Consider the following 20,902-nt stretch of genomic DNA (forward strand, 5'->3'; position numbering starts at 1 on the left):
ATTTCCTTTATTTCTGCTCTGATCTTTATTATTTCCTTTCTTCTGTAACTTTAGGCTTAGCTTCTTCTTTTTCTAGTTTCCTGTGGCATCAAGAAAGGTTGTTCAAGATCTTCCTCTTCTCTTATAGACATTCATTTGTCTCTAGAAACTCCCCTCTTAGAGCTATGTTTGTTATATCCCATAAATTTGGTATTTTTTTCATTTTCCTTTGTCTCAATGTTTTTTCTAATTGTAAAATTTCTTTTGTAACACACTGGTTGTCAGTAGTGTGTTGTTTAAGTTTCATATATTTGCAAATTTTCCAATTTGCCTCATTATTAATTTCTAGTATTATATCACTGTGTTTGAAAAAGTTACTTGACATGGCTGGGCGTGGTGGCTTATACCTGTAATCCCAGCACTTTGGGAGGCCAAGGTGGGTGGATCACCTGAGGTCAAGAGTTCGAGACCAGCCTGGCCAACATGGCGAAACCCCGTATCTACTAAAAATACAAAAATTAGCTAGGTGTGGCAGCGGGCATCTGTAATCCCAGCTACTTGGAAGGCTGAGGCAGGAGAATCACTTGAATTTGAGGGGCAAAGGTTGCAGTGAGCCAAGATCATGCCACTTCACTCCAGCCTGGGCGAAAGGGTAAAACTCCGTCTCAAAAAAAAAAAAAAAAAAAAAAAAGAGAAAGTTACATGACACGACTTCAAGCTTCTTAAATGTGCTAAAACTTGTTTTGTGGCCTAACACAGGATCTATCCTGAATAATGTTTTGTGCACATGAGAAGAATGTGTATTCCACTAGTGTTGGATGGAATAATCTGTATGTTTCTTAGTTCTATTTGGTCTACCATGTTATTCAACTCTGCTGTTTCTTTATTTTCTGTCTAGATGATCTATCCATTGTTGCAAATAAGATGTTGAAGTCCCCTACTATTATTATATTGCTGTCCATTTCTTCCTTCAGTTCTGCTAATATTTGATTTATATATTTAAGTTCTCTGATATTGGGCACATATGAATCTATGATTAATACATCCTCTCGGTGAATTGACCCCTAGATCATTTTATAATGACCTTTTCTCTTGTGAAACTTTTTGACATAAAATATATTTTGTCTGATATAAATTTGGCATCCCTGTTTTCTTTTGGCTACTGATTACACGGAATATTTTTTCCATCTCTTTATTTTCAGACTATATGTGTCCTTAAAACTAAAATGAGACTCTTAGAGAGAGTATATAGTTGAATTTTATTTGTTTTTGCATCCATTCAACCACTCTATTTTTGATTGGAGAACTTAATTTACATTTAATGTAATTATTGATAGGTAAGGAATTACGATTATCTTTTTGACTGTTTTGTAATTTCTTTATTGCATTCTTCCTCCTTTGATGTCTTCCTATGTGACTTTTTGTGGAGGGAGGGTGACGGAGTCTCACTCTGTTGCCCAGGCTGGAGTGCAGTGGTGCAATTTCAGCCCACTGCAATCTCCACCTCCCGGGTTCAAGTGATTCTCCTGCCCCAGCCTCCAGAGTAGCTAGGACTACAGGCACCCACTACTGCACCCGGCTAATTTTTGTATTTTTAGTTGAGACAGGGTTTCGCCATGTTGGCCATGCTGGCCTTGAACTCCTGATCTCAGGTGGTCCACCTACCTCAGCCTCCTGAAGTGCTGGGATTACAGGCGTGAGACACCGTGTCTGGCCAAGTCTTGCAGCTTTGTAATTCCACACTTCAGCTAAGGCATAGGAATTTTTCTGTAAGTTTTCTGAGTGCCCATGGCCTAAATTCACAGCCATCAGAGATACTGTAGCTCTTCTCAGTGGCTCTGCAATGAAGCACTAGAGTACATTAACCTCTAGTTTGCAGTTTAGCGCAATGTTTATTGCAGTGAAAGGTATTTTCATACTAAGTTGTATGTGCAGGTAAACCGAAATGCTATACATATAAATGAGCCCTGAGAATATTACTGGAGGAAAATTTTTTAAATGAGGAAGACTAAATCTTGGGTTAGAAAACTTTCCCTCTTTCTCCATGGTATGCAGAGCAAGTACCAGATATTTTGGACTCAGCCCTCCTAGATCCCATCTGCCTGTCTTCTCAGGATGCTTAAATATCTCTTCTGTTTAGTCTCAAAGTCTATTCCAATCTATAAGAGTTAATTACTAATGCACATATGGGTATTGGGGGAAATTGCATGAAATACAAACCAATATTAACAGAAGTTATTATTTTGGTGTATTGCCTAACACCACTGAACATATACCTCCCTGCGGATCCCCATCTGCCTCCAATTATACTCCCACAGCTGTGGGTGAACAGGCATTACTTAAGTGGGAGTAAAAAAATATGCTATTTTATCTGTTAGCCTGTTAAATAGTTACAGTACTGAAAATATGTCTTTTGTGCCATCCTCCTGGAATTTTCACCAGGTGCCAAGCTTTTTCCCACCTCCAAATTCCTACTGGGCTTTGGTCCTCTTTTGATAGCTTTCATTTAATTTTTTTTTTATACATTTTATCTCAACTTGTTGTCAGTACTTATTGAGGAGATATAATTGAGAACTGGCAAGTAACCAAATCCTTGGAAAAAAGACAAGGCATGAGATAGTATTAACAAACAAATTTCACCCTTTTTTTTCTATTTACTTAAGCAAGCTACTATCAGGGAGGTTCACAAACACGTCCAACAGTTAAGCCGTCTTATCTACAGCTTCCAACCTTGGAAGGCTGTAGTATCACATAACCATATACATACTTACAGCATAAATCATATATCTAATCATCCCCACTTGCTCTGCAAAATGATAAATTCTCCCAAATTATCATTTAATCAAGCGACTTTCCTGTTCAAGAGTGTAATGGCTTAAGGTGCTCATTATATAACAAATTGAAATTAAATACAGTACTTCTAATAATGACTTCTTCCAATCAGTCCAAACTGGGTTCCCACTTATTCCCTATGATATACATCTCCGTACCGTAAAACTTTATCCTTCCTGCTCGGTGCGTTGGCACATTCTGTTCCTCCCATTAGAATATTTCCTGCACTTATTCAAATCATACCTATGACCATTGCAGAACTCCAGGCACATGACCATTCCATCCAAATCCCTGCGCTCAGAGACGACCAAACTCTAGCACAGCTTTAGCAGCATAAGGCCCTGTGCCCAGGACGACTGCCTCAGTAAGCTGAACTACGTGATGTAACCAGCACAGAACTGATGATAGGTCTCTGACATCCCTTTCTTAGAACATTTACTAAAGGGCCTGCAATTGTAAATACTTATTTCTTGCTACTCAGAAGTTCTCTCTCAAGGACCAGAGAGCCATTCCCTGGAAATGTAATCAAGAAGGATAAAATCCTCCGTAGGAGGATACAATCCTGCGGTAACTGTTGAAACACACACACACAGCTGGCCTAATCACATTTACACTAACAACTCTGTAGGTTCACTTTCTCTACTGAGCGCCCGCATATACCCTTTCCCTTTAAAAATGCTCGGGTCACCGCTGCACAAATCGAAATAGTGCTCAGCTCTTTCCTGTCAGTAGTTAACTGAACAAATGTTTTCACCGCTTTAATGTCCAGCTGCGCTTATCTTTGACATCGACTACCTAAGGTCTACCTTTAGTCCCACGACTCTGAAAAAACGATCTCAACATTGGCGTAAAATGACCTCCCCTTTCAAGGATCTTCCAAAGCACTTCCTGTCTGAGGTATACAAAATGTATTGGCACGGAATTTTACACTTACTGAGCTTTATAAACACCTCGTCACATCCACACATTCAGGACATACACTGGGTATTCGGGTAAAAACAAACAAACAAACAAACAAAAACACAAAAAACTGGCTAAATACCCATTCCCCTCAATAACTCGGATGAGATATCTAAAAAGGGTCGACCTTCGGTACCTTTCTGTCCTCTCCCCTCTCGCTGTTTGCCTACACTGGCTTCCTTGCCTCCCCTTTTTCCCACGTTTATTGGAGCCAAAACAAGTACGGTTCAGCAGCCTCCTTTCCCAGCCCTAATCCTGTGCTGCAAAAGCGAAAATTCAAAGCCAAGAACAATAGGAGACCGCCCCCCGGGCTCACTCGCGACACTAGGGGGAGCGATACGGCTGTAGGAAAGGGGGAGCATCGCGGCAGAGGCGGGATTTCCGGGGTCACGGGAACTGACAGGGGAACAGGATAAAGTCCTCGGAGAAAGGAAAAGGAGCGTAGGATAGTAAAGGCGGCGACGCGGAGGAGGGGACATACAGGAACAGAGGAGAGTCGCGGAGGAGGTTCCCGGGGGGAGCAGAAACAAAGGCACGCAAAGCGGAAGAGCGTGTGTAAGGGAGCGGAAAAGGAAGTCACCGCCGCGGCCTGCGTGGCTACGTGGTCGTAAGGGTTGGCCTTAGTGCTTCAGTTTAGTGTTGTTAGTGGGAGAATCCTAAAATGTCGCCGTGGAATGGACTGTAGCGCTCTCTTCTCCAAACGTGTCCCAGACGGCGAGCCTCCCCGGCTCTGCGACTTGTCCCTTGCAAGCGCTGCGCAGGCCTGCCACCTGCTGGACGTGGAGACGCGGTGCTAAGCGCCACGGGTCGACTGTACGCCGGGCGGGGAAGAAGGGCTAGGGGAAGAGATGAATCGGTCTTCGCAGAGCGCGCCGGGAGATCGCGAGATTACACTTTCAAAAGCATAAGGAGGCTTGCTTTCTACACACTGATTTAATTTCGGAGTACATTCGAGGCCCTGTGCTAAGTTAGGTAATGTTCCCTGTGACTTCTGTAATTGTCTTTTATGTATTAAATTGTCTTGCTTAACTAAAACTTTTCTTGTATCGTGCCACCAACTTTTCAAGAACGAAAGATGAGCAACTCCATTCTGGTAGAGGTTCTTTCATTGGAGAATTTTTGAGCTGCAGTAATCCTTTTAACGCTGCGTACACATACAGGGGTTACACGTGTAGGGGATTAAAACCACAGTTAAGTTATAGGTTGAAGGGGCTGTTAAGGACTTCAGGCAACATCTAAATAAACACTCCGTTCTTTTCTCTGTTCCACATCTGGGAGCCTCCTGTATAGCAGCTGTTGCTCTAGGTGCTAGAGGTACGCAGAGGAACTGGACAAGGGCAAGAAAAACAAAGGACCCCTTTCGAAGAACTAGCATTCTCTTGGAAGAGACAAGCTTGTGGTGAGAAGTGTATTTGTGAAATCTACGAGGGCGGGGGAGGAGCGCAGTACTGAAACGGGTGATCCTTTCTTGATTTCTTATTGGGTTCTGGCCTGAAAGGCGACCATATAGTCAGTTGAGATTACTGCAGTGATTAACATTCCAGGAAGAGAAGCCAGCCTGTGAAGAACCATGGCGTTGAGACAGGGTGAGTGGTGAGATTAATAAACAGGATAGTTGGAGAGTTGATTTTTGGCCAGATTCTTAAGTCCCTGTATGGAATTTAGGCTTAAGAAAATTATCATTAGGCACTGCAAATACCCTCTTGCAGCTGAGACTAATGGGAAGAACTGGTTAAAAAACTAATTACAGCAAAGAGTGAGAGAGTAGTGATGAGAGATACAGATGTTGTGAGAGCAGACAATAAGGGGACTTTATGTAGTCCTATGTTAGAGGAGATGATTTGAAGTTACTCTGAGGAAGACAAAAATGTAACGGAAAGAGAGATCGCATATGCGAAAGCTTGAAATGGCGAAAAAATCAGAAGGATTTCAGGAACTGAAAGTTGTGCATTTTGCCTGTGTGAGGGAGAGAGTTGTGGGTGGCATGTAATGAACCTTGAAAGGCAGTTTATATTATGACAGCCTACAACCGAATCAGAACTTTTAAAAACAGGCGATATACAGACAGTCTGAAATCAAATGCTTCTGATTTCTATTGCGTGCTCTAGGCTAATTGTTTTCTCTCTAAGTATGAGTTTACCTTAGTCTTCTGGATTTAGTGATTACAATATAAGGTAAAATAGGTAAGGGCTTTTAAGAGAACATCTCACTTATTTCCTGTGCACTAAGGGGGAACAGATCACCTTTGCAGAACTTGAAAAAAAATGGAAAGTGCGACCTTTGATCTCAGATGGGCTTTCTTTCCTCTTTTCAGTGGCTTGGTAGTGAGCTGCTCGGCTGCACCGAATCTTCTTTGTGGTGGGGCTGCGGGCTGCAAGACATCTTGCTTGGCAAGTTTTAAACATAAGTTTTACCCGGAAGAAAGCTTGTAAAATTGTAAATGCCTCAGAACCTTTTCATCTTCCTGTGATTCTGGAAGAAATCCAAAATACCAATCGTTTAACTACATGCTTCTACAGAACCTGAATCTTAAGCCCTGTTCACTTTGTACTATTAGATTCTATAGTAGATTAATAAGGACTAACACCTTGTCATCTCATCGCTGAGCTTTTGTCTAAGATAGTCTCTGAATTTAGAACTGGGATGAAAGTATACATAATAGGCTATTATAAAATTTTTAGAATTGGATTTCTAAACTTGGGGTCAGTGAATCTAGCAGGCTCAAGCAGTGTTCTCAGGTTTTTCTGGCACAGACAAGGAATGTAAGAGGAGGAGAGGAAAGGAGAGATGGTAGTGGGAGAGAATAGAATGAGAGAAGAGAAAAAATATGGAATTAATAGTGAAAGGAAACGTGAAGTATTATAAGATTTTCTTGGAAAAATTGGCATTTCAGTGATAGATCAAAGATGACTAATGAGACAAAATACTACTATTACATAAATATTTAATGTTTTAATGATTTGAGGATAAAAGGATATCTGATGGCATTCATACTAAATGCTGTAGTGTTGATGTTGGAGAGAGGGATAATGTATCAAGACAGAGCAGACAGACCCCTTTACAATGAGAGCAGAAGATACGTTGTTTACTGATTCTACTTTCCCACAAAATGCTAATGCTTTTATAAGTCCCTACTCTTTATTTTCTAGATTAACTCTTGTTTCTTCCCTTAAACAGGATTATGGAAGACAGGCAAAAATAAAAAATAAAAAAAGGTTTTTTTTAAAGCAACCATCTATGTCTTTATCAGGTTTCTTTAGCACTTTCATTCTGAAGATATTATCAAGGTGGAAATCAGGGCCTCTGCCCTACATGGATCTCCTTCATTGAATTGTATCTTTCTTTTTTTTTTTTTTTTTTTTTTGAGACGGAGTCTCGCTCTGTCGCCCAGGCTGGAGTGCAGTGGCCGGATCTCAGCTCACTGCAAGCTCCGCCTCCCGGGTCCACGCCATTCTCCTGCCTCAGCCTTCCCGAGTAGCTGGGACTACAGGCGCCCGCCATCTCGCCCGGCTAATTTTTTGTATTTTTTAAGTGGAGACGGGGTTTCACTGTGTTAGCCAGGATGGTCTCGACCTCCTGACCTTGTGATCCGCCCGCCTCGGCCTCCCAAAGTGCTGGGATTACAGGCTTGAGCCACCGCGCCCGGCCTGAATTGTATCTTCATGCCTGATTAATGGCATATTTTAGGCAAAAGCACCCAGGTATACTATATTTGACTCTGAATATGTAGGCCTCCGAGGTTTATTAACTGAACTAGTACGTGACTTTGACAGCTTCCCTAGACTGGAAGCATTCCTAAGGAACCCTGAGCTCTAGTCTATTTGGCCTTCTTAGAATGGGACACTTCCCAAATTGAAGGCAGCCGTAGGTTGCAGAGGAGAGAGGAGGGAGAAAGGGAGAGAGGGAGAAAGCAAGTTCCCTTTGTTGCCTCAGTAAATAGAATGCAGAAGGGAGGGGCACATTAAGTCAAGTCTTATCTCAATACATACTGGGTAAATTGCCTTTCATTCTGAGAAAGTTATAGAAAATGTGTCAGGTTATCCTTAACTCATAATACCTAATAGCCTTGTGAGAAAAATCTGTTCAAATAGTTAAAGTAGGAAGAATACCACTAACCAGACCCTTATAAAATATGTATTATATATAGATATGTAGAATGACTTTGTATTGTCTATTAACCTCATTTTTTTTTTTTTTTTTTTTTTTGAGAAGGTGTCTCGCTCTGTCACCCAGGCTGGAGTGCAGTGGCGTGACCTCGGCTCACTGCAAGCTCCGCCTCCCGGGTTCACGCCATTCTCCTGCCTCAGCCTTCTGAATAGCTGGGACTACAGGCGCCCACCACCATGCCTGGCTAATTTTTTGTATTTTTAGTAGAGACGGGGTTTCACCGTGTTAGCCAGGATGGTCTCGATCTCCTGACCTCGTGATCCGCCCGCCTCGGTCTCCCAAAGTGCTGGGATTACAGGCGTGAGCCACCGCGCCCGGCTATTAACCTCATTTCTTAAAAAGTGTTAATATTTTTATTAGTGATGCAGTAGAGATTATGTTGCATACAAACCCGTTTTGTAAATATGAATAAAACCAGACAAGTAGCTCTTGCCCTCCTTTTCTGAAGAGCAGAGATTGCTCAGCTAGGAGCGATGGAGAAGTTGTGGATCTTGGGCAAGCTGACCAGAGGCTAGTGAAAGATTATTTGGTTATGATACCCTCACTTGTAGCTACACCCCTGGGTTTGCATTTTTAAAGTACCCAAGAGTGAAATAGTTCTTCTTTCTCTTTCTTTGAGACAGTCTCTCGCTCTGTCACCGTGGCTGGAGTGCAGCGGTACGATCTCAGCTCACTGCAGTTTCTGTCTCCTGGGTTCAAGCTATTCTCCTGCCTCAGCCTCCCGAGTAGCTAGGATTACAGGTGTGTGCCACTACACCTGGCTAATTTTTGTATTTTTAGTAGAGATAGGGTTTCGCCATGTTGGCCAGGCTGGTCTTGAACTCCTGACCTCAGGTGATCTGCCTTCTTTGGTCTCCCAGAGTGCTGGCATTACAGGTGTGAGCCACTACACCCGGCCTGAAATAGTTCTCTTTTTCTTATTTTGTAAATATAGATTTTATCTTTAGTTTAGAAAATGATGACTAGGTACCCATATAGTAATTACCTATATAGTAATAATCACAATATGTGTCATTAAGTTCCACAAAAATTTAATGTAAAATTCTGTGTTAAGAGCTGTGAGTAAGATGCAGTCCCTGTCCTGACCAGCCCTAAAATGCTACAGCTTATCTCATATGTACCTTTCTGTTATGTTTTCTGGTTGTGCATGATTTTCTAAGAAATATCATTACCTTTAATAAGGACCCTTGCTTAGCTGCCAGACTTGTCAACAAAGAAATTTCAGACATCTATAGGTTGTAATTATTGTCAGTGGCTACTGATGCAATATGTAAAGCAGAGTTCTTAAGAAACTAGTTTTACAACTGGCAGTTTAGGAGATTGGAAGGAATTCCTGGACAGGAAGAAAATATTTCCTGAGAAGTAAATGTAATGTAGCACACATATATAGAGAGTGAAATGCATAAGATGAGTTTAAAGAAAACAAAGTAAATAACTGTGGATGACATTATCTAGGTTAAGAAATAGAATATACCCGTATTCTGAAACTTAACTTTTTCAGCACTGGTTAGGTGACTCAACTGATATTTTTCTTCATTCTTCACATCTGTGTTTCTTTTCTTTCTGGTGAAATGCAATGTAACATAAATTTCAACTCAGTGAACAAAAGTCATTTGTTATAGAAGTAATATATAGCTGTGAAACACTAGTATTGCACTGTTTCATAACTAAAAATTCTGGTTACACATATGTAGGATAATTCTGGTTTTATATATGTGTATGTGAGTATATACATTTGATATTTACTCCCTAGCAAAGCTGGTATGTTGCTTGATTTTGGTTGTACTTCTGCTTAGAATTTTAAAAATTAGAATGAAGGGCAATAAAGCATCATAATTCCATGCACTGATTTAATGTTATTGGATCCATTTGTACCTAAAGAAAATCCTTAGACTACATGATAAAAGTTTGCTGGTGGAAAAAAAAAAAAGATATCCTTTCATTAAGACTATACATTAAGTTTAATGGAACTCTCTAGTAGAGCTCAATAAAAGGAGAGACTTTGCTCTATTTTCTATTAGATATTTGAGTTATTTTTGCTTTATGTGTGAATACTTTGTTTCTCTGACAAAACTGCAAACGTTTAAAGATGTTTTGTTTCTCTCTGAAATAGCTAACAATGGGGTGATCACTAATAGGAATTCAATAAATAGCCGTTGAATTGCTACAGAACTACCTCTCACCAAATGCTCTTAACATATACATATGTGTCTATACACTTGGATCCCATTTCTTGACCAGAAAAGTCTACATATAAATGTAAATTTAATGGTCCATATGCCAAGAAACTAATAACTGTTTTTATTTCTGAGAATGCAGCTAAATGTCTACTTACCTACTTTAAATAATCCAATAAAGAATACCATCCTGTTTTAAAATATTTGTCTTAATTGCTAATCCAGTTACTATGTTTTTAAAATTTTGCCTTTAAAAAAGTAAAGGAAACTTCAGAACTCATTTTGAATGACATATTTTGGTATATTTTCCTATTTTTCTCACAGACTTTGACCACTGAACTTTGTTCTAAGGGTAGTGAAAAGGGAGGTGAAACAGAAAGAATAGTGGTTGAGTGTGGGAGGGTTATGGTTATGAATGGAGATTACAAACATAAACTTAATAATAAATACATCCTGCCATGAGAATATAGGTGTTGCTGATGAAAAGAGTCAAACTGTAAAATATTTTAAGAGATTTATTCTGAGCCAAATATGAGTGACCATGGCCTGTAACACAGCCCTCAGGTCCTGAGAACATGTGCCCAAGGTGGCTAGGGTACAACTTGGTTTTACATATTTTAGGAAGGCATGAAACATCAATCAAATTCATTTAAGAAATACATTGGTTTGGTTCAGAAAGGAGGGACAGCTTAAAGCGGGGGTGCTTCCAGGCTATAGGTAAATTTAAACTTTCTGGTTGACAGTTGGTTGAATTTGTCTAAAGACTGGGATCCATAGAAAGGGATGTTCAGGTTAAAGATAAAGGGTTGTGGAGACCAAGTTTTTTTGTGCAGAGGAATAGACCTGAATTTTCTATGCTTATCACTTTATTTCTCCTTCAGGGTAAAATATTTATAAATACAGTTCTCTGTGCGTTAGAGCAAGAAAACTCTCAACAAAAGAATTTGTCCTTGCCCAGGAAAGTTTTGCTTTCCAGTTAAAGAGAGATAGTTTATTTGACCAGGATAGCTCATTTTCTAATAATAGTAGATAACTAATGGTAATAATTTCAGAAATACTTCCTTTCCATAGACAGAACTTTTACTTCCCTCTGGGAAAGCAAGGAAATAGGTCTTTGAACCAGACTGCAGTTTTGGGTAATGGAGCTATATAAGGGAAAGAGATAAGTTAAATATGGGGAATAATATTCAGTGAGTGAAAATCATATTTGCAGGAACATTATTCAAATGAATCATTTGTTTAAAATTAAATAATTTATTATTTAAGTATATGGCAGTAATTTTTGGCATTTAAAAATTTTATTTAGTTTTACAGTATCCTCTCATTCTTCTGCATGCCCAGTAATTTTATATAGTACTGGTAAAGTACCTATTATTGCACTAAATTAGGTGGTGAGAACATCTGTGATATAAGCTTTCATTCTGCCTTTATTATGTCACTAAACATTTCCATGTTCTAATTAGATTCTTTTATTTTGAAGTTTATTTTAAAAATCTTGCAAGGTCCCTTGAGTTGACTGAAAATATCCTGGAATGTTGCAAAATCATGTTTGGTCATTGTTCCCTCTAGCTTTCTAGTTCTTCAGGAGGCCTTAGATACCTTAAAATCTGTTAATGCCATAGAATCAGTTAATACCGTATCATTTTCTAATTTGACAGAACAGGTGATGGGATGGAAGGATGTCGCATAAGTTACACTATATGAGTTTTGGAAAAGGAGTATGGAATTGCCATAGATGAAGATATTAAAGTATTGAAAATACTAAATATTTAGATATTTTGCAACTTGTAACATTTGACTTTCCTTATTAGTTGCTTACTAGTTTTGTATATCACATTGACCCAAACCTTATTAATCACAATTCATTAAGTAGGTCACCCAGTGCTTTCATTATTATTTATTCGGTAACCATAGCTGTTGGCAACTGGTGACTTTTTCGGTGGGAGGGAGGGAGGGAGGATACAAAGAAAGATGATAAGAAATTTGAAACTAAGGGATAGAATAAAATTATGACAGTTAAAAGCAGGTCCCATCAAAGACATGATGGTAAGTTAGAACACCTTTCTTTTCTTGGAAAAACAACATCCAGTTTTTATTCTTGGATATCATTTTTTAAGATGACAAGCATCTCGCTACTTTTTTTGTCAAACTCTAAAATATAGTGTATTAGGTCACGATTTCTCTGAGTTACACTTCAGTCTCCTTGAGGAGATTTAAGAAACGTCTTGGTATCTTCAATATTGTAGTTACAAGCCACCTTAGTTGGTAAAGTTTTGAAATACTGTTCTCAAGTTTTTGGAATATATCTGTTTGAGGAGATTACATCCCACTGTGTGGTCAGGTAAGTATTCATTGGAAACACTTTGGTAAAAATGTCACTTGACTTAAAGTGGAAACGGGATATTGTATTGTAACCTTTATGAGTCCTGTTCTCTGACAGTTTTTGATACCATTTTATAACTCACATAGTAGATACATTTTTAAAGCTATAAAACAAGTTTGTGGCATTCCTTTTGACTGCCTGATGAGTTGTTTTTTTTTACTTGCCTACATTCTCCCTCATTATCTACTAAGTACCTTTTATGTATTCAGTACTGTAGCCACTAGTGACACAAAGTATGTACCTCAGAATAACTACTCTATGGTCATGCCAAAAGCTAGAAATAATTCAAATGTCTATTAAGATTAGAATAGATAAACTGTAGTATATTTATATAATATGTGAAAGGAAAATAGACCTCAGGACCCCAAAATCACTAAGCCAAGGGAAAAGTCAAGCTGGGAACTACATCAGGCAAACCTTACTCCTATATTATTCCTAAATAAGATGGCTGAAAAGATGAAAGCTATATACCTCCTTCACAATTTGCCCACAAGGAAATTCCTTGTGATCCTCACGATCTTTACCCTAAAACTAACTTCTGTTGAATTTCACTCTGACATTTAAACAGATAGCTTATGTTCATAGGTGCTGGACAGAAAGCCATCCCTCTGGGCTGGGCGTGGTGGCTCACACCTGTAATTCCAGCATTTTGGGAGGCCAAGGTGGGCAGATCACTTGAGGCCAGGAACTGGAGATCAGCCTGTCCAACATGGTGAAACTCTGTCTCTACAAAAAATAGAAAAATTAGCTGGGTATGTTGGCACATGCCTGTAGTCCCAGCTACTTGGGAGGCTGAGGCATGAGAATCGCTTCAACCTGGGAAGCTGAGGTTTCAGTGAGTGGAGATGGTGCCACTGCAATACAGCCTGGGCGACAAAGGAGAGACTGTCTCAAATACCCCTGCCCGCAAAAAGGAAGTCATCCCTCTGCTAACCTCAGACAGATGCACATCTGATTACTTCCTCTGCCCTATTGTTTATGTGAAAATGCGGATTCACTGAGCCAGACTAAATTGTGTATTCAGTAGAAGGCTGATCAGGTACTCAAAAGAATGCAACCTTTTGTCTTATCTACCTATGACCTGGAAAACCTCGCCTACATCTACCTCCTGCCCCCTCCCCACCACCACCCTGCCCCCCAAAAGTTTAGAGTTGTCTTACCTCGGTCAGAACCAGTGTACATCTTACACATATTGATTGATGTCCCATGTCTCCCCAAAATGTATAAAAGTAAGTCATACCCCGACCACTTTGGGCACGTGTGGTAAGAACCTCCTGAGTCTGTGTCTTGGGCGCATTCTTAACCTCGACAAAATAAACATTCTAAATTGGTTGCGATGAGACCTGTCTCATATTTTGGGTTCACAAATAGAATACAGCAATGAGAATAATGGGCTATTTAGACTCTGATTACACATAACACTAATGGATGTTAATAAAATTGAAACCAGACACACAATATATAGTATTCAATTTATATAAAGTTCAAAAGTAATGTTGTGTATTAGAAGTCAAGAAGTTACTTTTACTTGAGGGTTTTTTTGTTTTTGTTTTTGTTTTTTTGAGACGGAGTCTTGTTCTGTTGCCCAGGCTATAGTGCAGTGGGGTGATCTCGGCTCACTGCAAGCTCCACCTCCCGGGTTCACGCCATTCTCCTGCCTCAGCCTCCAAGTAGCTGGGACTACAGGCGCCCGCCACCACGCCCAGCTAATTTTTTGTATTTTTAGTAGAGACAGGGTTTCGCCGTGTTAGTCAGGGTGGGCTTGATCTCCTGACCTCGTGATCCACCAGCCTCGGACTCCCAAAGTGCTGGGATTACAGGCGTGAGCCACCGCACCCGGCCTACTTGAGGGGTTTTGACTGAAAGGTGACAGAGAATCTTGTGAAGTTCAGGTTATGTTCTGTTTCTTGATTTGGGTGCTATTTACTAGAATGCATTTACCTTGTGAAAATTCATTGAACTGTAACTTATATTTTGTATCCTTTTTTGAATGTAGTCTTGTATCAACAAGAATGTTTAAGTAGGGCAAGAAAAGCTTATTGGCAGAGAAGAGATTACTCAGGAGGTAAAAGAGTAAGAGGAGAAGAGTGACAGAACCTTGGGGAACAGAAAAACCACACAGACATTTGTATTTCCCTCCCCATTTTTCTTAGGACCCTTTCCAGCTTTTTGCCTGAAAGCTTTGCAGAAGGTAAGAATAATGTTAAGAATAAAATTTCTGTTAGAGAGTGGGATTGCTCTTGTAGCATTTCTGCATAGAGGCTGTTTCCAAAGGGACACTTGGACTATATTTATTCTTAGATTTTGAAAAAGTTAAGAGTTGCAGAATGAAGAAGCATGTGATGCAAAAGACGACCTGGAGGCAGGAGATGGTGCAAAATACAGAGCAGCATTTTTTCTAAGCTTTCCTATTGTATTGGAGCACAGTAAATATACTGTAATTATGCCATTGTCTCTCAGTGATATATACTGAAATGATGTGCTTTGTGAATTATTTGGTTTGAAAAGGAGGGAAAAATGAAAGGAATTCCATACTGATCATTTCCTGAAAGAGTGGTTTTAGAAATGGGGAAGTGGCCAGGCGGGGCGGCTCACGCCTATAATCCGAAGCACTTTGGGAGGCCGAGGTGGGTGGATCATTTGGGGTCCGGAGTTCGAGACCGGCCTGGCCAGCATGGTGAAATCCTGCCTCTACTAAAAATACAAACATTAGCGGGGCATGGTCGTGGGCACCTGTAGTCTCAGGTAGTTAGGAGGCTGAGATATGATAATCGTTTGAAGCCAGGAGGCAGAGGTTGCAGTGAGCTGAGATAGCTCCACTGTACTCCAGCCTGGGCAATAGGGTGAAACTATATCTCAAAAAAAAAAAAAATGGGGAAGTATTCCCAGTTCCACAGCAGGGTCCATTACTACAGCCTATTGACACATAATGAGTGCCTATTCATCTATACTACTGCATACTTATTTCTCTTTTCCAGAAATGGCAAAAAGTCTTTTGAAGACATCCTCTCTGTCTGGAAGGACAAAATTGCTACATCAAACAGGATTGTCACTTTATAGTACATCCCATGGATTTTATGAGGAAGAAGTGAAAAAAAAACTTCAGCAGTTTCCTGGTGGATCCATTGACCTTCAGAAGGAAGACAGTGGCATTGGCATTCTTACTCTGAACAATCCAAGTAAAATGAATGCCTTCTCAGGTATTAGGGATCTTTTTATTCCTGAAGAATGACACTAAATCTAACCTGTTATCACATGTTTTTTATCCTTGGTCTGGTGACAGAATGTTTTAAAGTCCTGGTACTCTTGGTAGAACATGAGAAAAATAACAAAAACAACAACTCTGTAATATGAACCAGAAACACTTTAAGTAATTTTTAATAATTATGGATATTTGAATGCTTTCAGAAAACTCATTAATACAGATAAAATAAAAAGGAAACCTAAATTAATCTTGATTATATTTTCCATTGAAATTCATTAACTGTAATAACTTCTTTGTTTTCAGCTAATTCTAGGAAACAAGGAGGAAGAGGTTTCAGAGTTCTGAAACTAAAGAGAAAAGCCTGTTAATGAAAAGAATTATTTAGCTTAATTTTTTTGTATGAATTGAGATAAAATCATTGTTAGTTTTTAACCTTTTAATTCAATGGTTACAGAAGAAACACGGCACTTGTCTGGCTGTGGACTCTTCCCTAACTCTTAGATACTCGTGAATGCCTTCTATTTTCTAGTCAACACTCTTAGCATATAAGCATTTTATATTTAAGAGAACTGAAGACGCAGGACATGTGGTACTTTGTAATTGTTGCTGAAGTTCAAATTTGAATTCTGCTACAAGTATGTTATGCAAGAGCTGATGAGTAGCCTTGTTGAATATTCACCACTCCTATTTTCAAGTTGATTTTACTAATCTCCCCTTTTCAGTTATGCACTTCTTGATTATAATCTTTAGTAGCATTTGAAATTTGGGGCTCAGAAAATGTCACAAAATTTTCATATACCTACTTTATATTACAGTCGTACTGTAGACATAATTCAATAATCTGTAAACTTTTTGTAAATTACCAGTGGTGAGTCTTTAAACCCAAGATGACTTTTCTCTCTGTACCATTGCTGACCAATGGAAACATAATGTAAGAAACAAAGGTGAGCCACATGCGCAATTTTAAATATTCTAGTCACCATAGTTTAAAAAAATAAAAAAAGGTAAAATTAATTTTAACAATTCACTTATAACTCAGTATATCCAAAATATTTTTTTCAATATGTCAGTAATATATTAATTATGAGGTATTTTTCTTTTTATTTTCATACTAAGTCTCTGAAATCTGATATTTATTTTATACTTACGACACATCTCAATTTGGACTAGCCACATATCAAGCACTCAATATATACGGGTGACTAGTGACTACCTTATGAGACTTTGTATGTTCTGTTGGTTTAGGGAATAAAAACCAATTTAATATTAGTCCAGGAAAAATAGAAATTGAAAGGTAAAATTTCTGTAGAAGGTTAAATTGGATCAATAATGATGATTTGTTTCTGAAAAGTTACAAATAATTTTTAATTCAATTAGAAACAAATATTATTTTGATGCATAATATATAAAACTAATAAAAGGAGACCTACTTTGATTTGGGTAATGATATTTGGTGAAGTTGGATTGGGAGAGGATGAATGAGCACTCAGGGCCCTTGTTTAAAAATCATTCAGTTAGATACTCTTTAAGGTCTCTTCCATCTTTTGAGGTTTACTTTGCAAAGTTGAAAATATTAGTTTAACAGTAACTAGTGGTATGGATTTTTCTTATTCTCATAGCCAGCGTTTCAGCATCATAGGAAAGGGTTAAAAAAAAATCAGCACCATAGGAAAGGTTTTAAAACAAAGGCCAGCATTGTTTATTTATTTATCTGTTTTTATTGTATTTATTTATTTATTTTTGAGACGGAGTCTCGCTCTGTCACCCAGCCTGGAGTGCAATGGTGCAATCTCTGCTCACTGCTAGCTCTGCCTCCAGGGTTCATGCCATTCTCCTGCCTCAGCCTCCCAAGTAGCTGGGACTACAGGTGCCTGCCACCATGCCTGGCTAGTTTTTTTATATTTTTAGTAGAGATGGGGTTTCACCATGTTAGCCAGGATGATCTCGATCTCCTGACCTCGTGATCCGCCTGCCTCTGCCTCCAAAGTGCTGTGATTACAGGTGTGAGCCACCGCATCTGACCTGTTTTTAAGAAGCTTAAATATTATGAATGATTAAAGGCCCATATTAACCTATACAGATTTATTCTTATACTAAAAGTGTGGGTTTCTTCTTTCCCTTACTAGACTGTAAATCACTTGAAAGCAAAAGAACGATATTTCTAAAGCATCTAGGACATCCTTGGAAAGGGTTACAGTTTTAAGTGCAGTCATTTGTTGCTTTGTGATAGGGATACATTCTAAGAAATATGTTAGGTGGTTTTGTCATTGTGTGAACATTATAGGGTGTACTTACACCCGTAACCTATTACATACCTATACCATATGAAATAGCTTGCTGCTCCTAGGCTACAAACCTATTCAGTGTGTTACTTCCTGAATACTATAGGCAGCTGTAATACAAACATGTGAATAATGCATTGTACTACATTACAATGACTATGATGGTTACTAGGTGATAGGAATTTTTTAGCTCTGTATTAATCTTGGAACCACCATGGTATATGTGATACATTGTTGATGCATGACTGTAGGTCATAATTAGCCATAAGAAAGAATAGCTGCGTTAGATATTTGTGAGTTAGTGCCATTAATATAACTTTTATTGTGGAACCACCTCACTCCTGGTTACTTCAGAAAATGGCAAAGAAAATAAGTTTTTGACATTGTGGGATTTATATTCCAAAGAAGTGTACATAATTTAATGGGGCCATGTTTTGGAACCTTGTGGTACTAATTTTTTGCCAGTTTTTAACCCTCTGTTATGATCTTTATACATTGGCTTCTAAAGCATTGCCCAGGCAGAGGAAAATAAAACTAGTCATGTTGAAAACCGTGAACTGTATGAACTTGGAAGATCACCAAAGATAAGCATATCTAAAAGTTATTGATTAGATCTTAAAGTGCCAGTCCCAGCTGTTTCTGTGTTAAATGTGTCTATTATAAAGAAGCTCCAATAGAACTTTGGAGTGATACCAAGGTAACAATCTATAAATCATAGAATTAATGGTTGGTAGGCCTGTGAAGAACTTCCATCGTATGCCTGAAGCCCCTCAGAGGACAGTTTGCTAACCATAGAACAAGGTGGTATTTATTACTCATTTCCTCAACTAACATCCTATTCTGATGTCAGTAGTATAGGAATCGCACTTTGTTCTGTATACTGTGTGTCCAATATATCATAAGTCTCATAGTCATGTTATACCCATAAAACTTTATTGACTGAGACATGTATTGCTGAGAAGTCAGGTCTATGTCTTATCTCTACCCTAAGAAATAATTTTTTCTTATTACCGTATCATTTTCTTATTCTTAGGACAGCATGGTATATTCTTCTACATAATCATATATTTGTTTGATTTCTTAAGATAGATGGAGAGATAGACACATAATAAATTTACACTTACAATACAGGGCTTAAGATAGATGGAGAGATAGACACATAATAAATTTACACTTACAATGTAGGGCCTGCCATATATATCTCTCCTGTATACTCCATAGTGCCAGTGCAGTAGGCATTTGATAGACATTCAGTAAATATTTATAAAATATAGGACCTAAGAGTATGCTTGACACCTTACGATTTATAAATTATTTCTATTTTTCCAGTCACCTTCATGTATTTGTGATTTCCCCCTCCTATCTCTGGCAGGTGTTATGATGCTACAACTTCTGGAAAAAGTAATTGAATTGGAAAATTGGACAGAGGGGAAAGGCCTCATTGTCCGTGGGGCAAAAAATACTTTCTCTTCAGGTTCTGATCTGAATGCTGTGAAATCACTAGGAACTCCAGAGGCAAGTGTTATATGAATTATTCATTAGATTCTACATGTTTATTAGACATGTATGACTGTGACATTTATATTTTACTAATGGTTATTATGATGACTTTAATAACTTTCAAAGGATTATAGGGATATTTTGGTTTGTTTTCTTTTTGGTAGAATTATAGGAGGAACAATATAACAAGCAAATGATTCTGAGGTTTTACTAGTAGTATATCTGCAAAGGGCTCTTGTTAAAAGCTTTGAAATTACTATAATTTCTAGTTTAGCAGAACACTGTCAGTTGTGTTAGATATTTTGGAGGGATTCTCTCTCTCTCGTTAATGTTACTCCGGCCCCCTCAAATGCACCACTTTGTCTCTTTATTTTTAAGGTGAATTGATTTCTTTTTTAAAAATATTTTTAAGTTTAGAATCATTTTAAATTTCCAGAAAAGTTGCTGATGGAATACAGAGTTCCTATGCACCCTGCATCCGGTTTCCCTTTTTATTAACGTCTTATATTCCTGTGGTACATAGATTTGTTGCTACTAATCAACCAATGTAGTAGTCTGTTCTCACACTGCTATGAAGATCTATCTGAGACTGGGTAATTTTTGAAGAAAAGACGTTTCATTGACTTACAGTACTGCATGCTATACAGGAAGCATGCCTGGGAGGCCTCAGGAAACTTATAATTATGGTGCAATGCAAAGGTGAAGCAAGCACATCTTACCATGGTGGAGCCGGAGGGCGAGGGGAAGTGCCACACACTTTTAAACAACAAGGTCTCATGAGAACTCATTCACTATCACAAGAACAGCAAGGGGGACATCCACCCCCACAATCCAGTCACCTCCCACCAGGCCCTTCCTTCATCCTTCAACACTGGGAATTAAAATTTGACATGAGATTTGGTTGGGGGACACAGAGCCAAACCATAACATCCAACATTGGTACTTTACTATTAATGAAACTCTCCTGTATGATTTCATTTGTATATGGAATCTAAAATAGTGAAACTCTGCCTAGCATGGTGGCTCACACCTATAATATGAGTGCTTTGGTAGGCTGAGATAGGAGGATTGCCTAAGGCCAGGAGTTCAACACTAGCCTGGACAACATAGCCAGTCCTTGTCTCTACAAAAAAATAAAAAAATTAGCTGAGTGTGCTGGCGCATGCCTGTAGTGCCAGCTACTTGGGAGGCTGAGGTGGGAAGGCTGCTTGAGTCCAGGAGCTTAAGGCTTCATTGAGCCATGTTGGTGTCATTGCACTCCAGCCTGGGTGACAGAGTGAGACCCTGTCAAAAAAAAAAAAAAAAAAGTGAAATTCAGAGAAGCCAAGACTGGAATGGCAATTGTCAGGGGCTTCATGGTGGGGATGGGCAGGGATTGATCTTGAGTGTTTTTGTTACATATACACACAAAATTAAT

At 38.8% G+C, this 20,902-nt stretch overlaps 1 protein-coding gene across 9 annotated transcripts in view; it reads left to right on the top strand.

Moving 5' to 3' along the window:
* The first annotated feature begins 4,176 nt into the window (after positions 1-4,176).
* Positions 4,177-20,902, top strand: part of ECHDC1 (ethylmalonyl-CoA decarboxylase 1) — a 60,026-nt gene continuing 43,300 nt past the window's right edge. Inside the window, exons 1-6 of one of the 9 annotated variants that reach the window (XM_030928219.1) lie at positions 4,179-4,743; positions 5,050-5,170; positions 6,086-6,161; positions 14,652-14,689; positions 15,477-15,698; positions 19,358-19,500. In XM_030928219.1, coding sequence (XP_030784079.1) covers positions 15,479-15,698; positions 19,358-19,500 — 363 coding nt within the window. In that variant the 5' untranslated portion in view covers positions 4,179-4,743; positions 5,050-5,170; positions 6,086-6,161; positions 14,652-14,689; positions 15,477-15,478. Of the gene's footprint in view, positions 4,744-5,049; positions 5,358-6,085; positions 6,162-14,651; positions 14,690-15,476; positions 15,699-19,357; positions 19,501-20,902 lie in introns of all 9 variants that reach the window. The other 8 variants (XM_030928214.1, XM_030928218.1, XM_030928215.1 and 5 more) reach the window with 8 other exon arrangements.

This window comes from Rhinopithecus roxellana, chromosome 4 (genome assembly GCF_007565055.1).
Source record: "Rhinopithecus roxellana isolate Shanxi Qingling chromosome 4, ASM756505v1, whole genome shotgun sequence".
In the NCBI taxonomy this organism is placed as follows: domain Eukaryota; kingdom Metazoa; phylum Chordata; class Mammalia; order Primates; family Cercopithecidae; genus Rhinopithecus; species Rhinopithecus roxellana.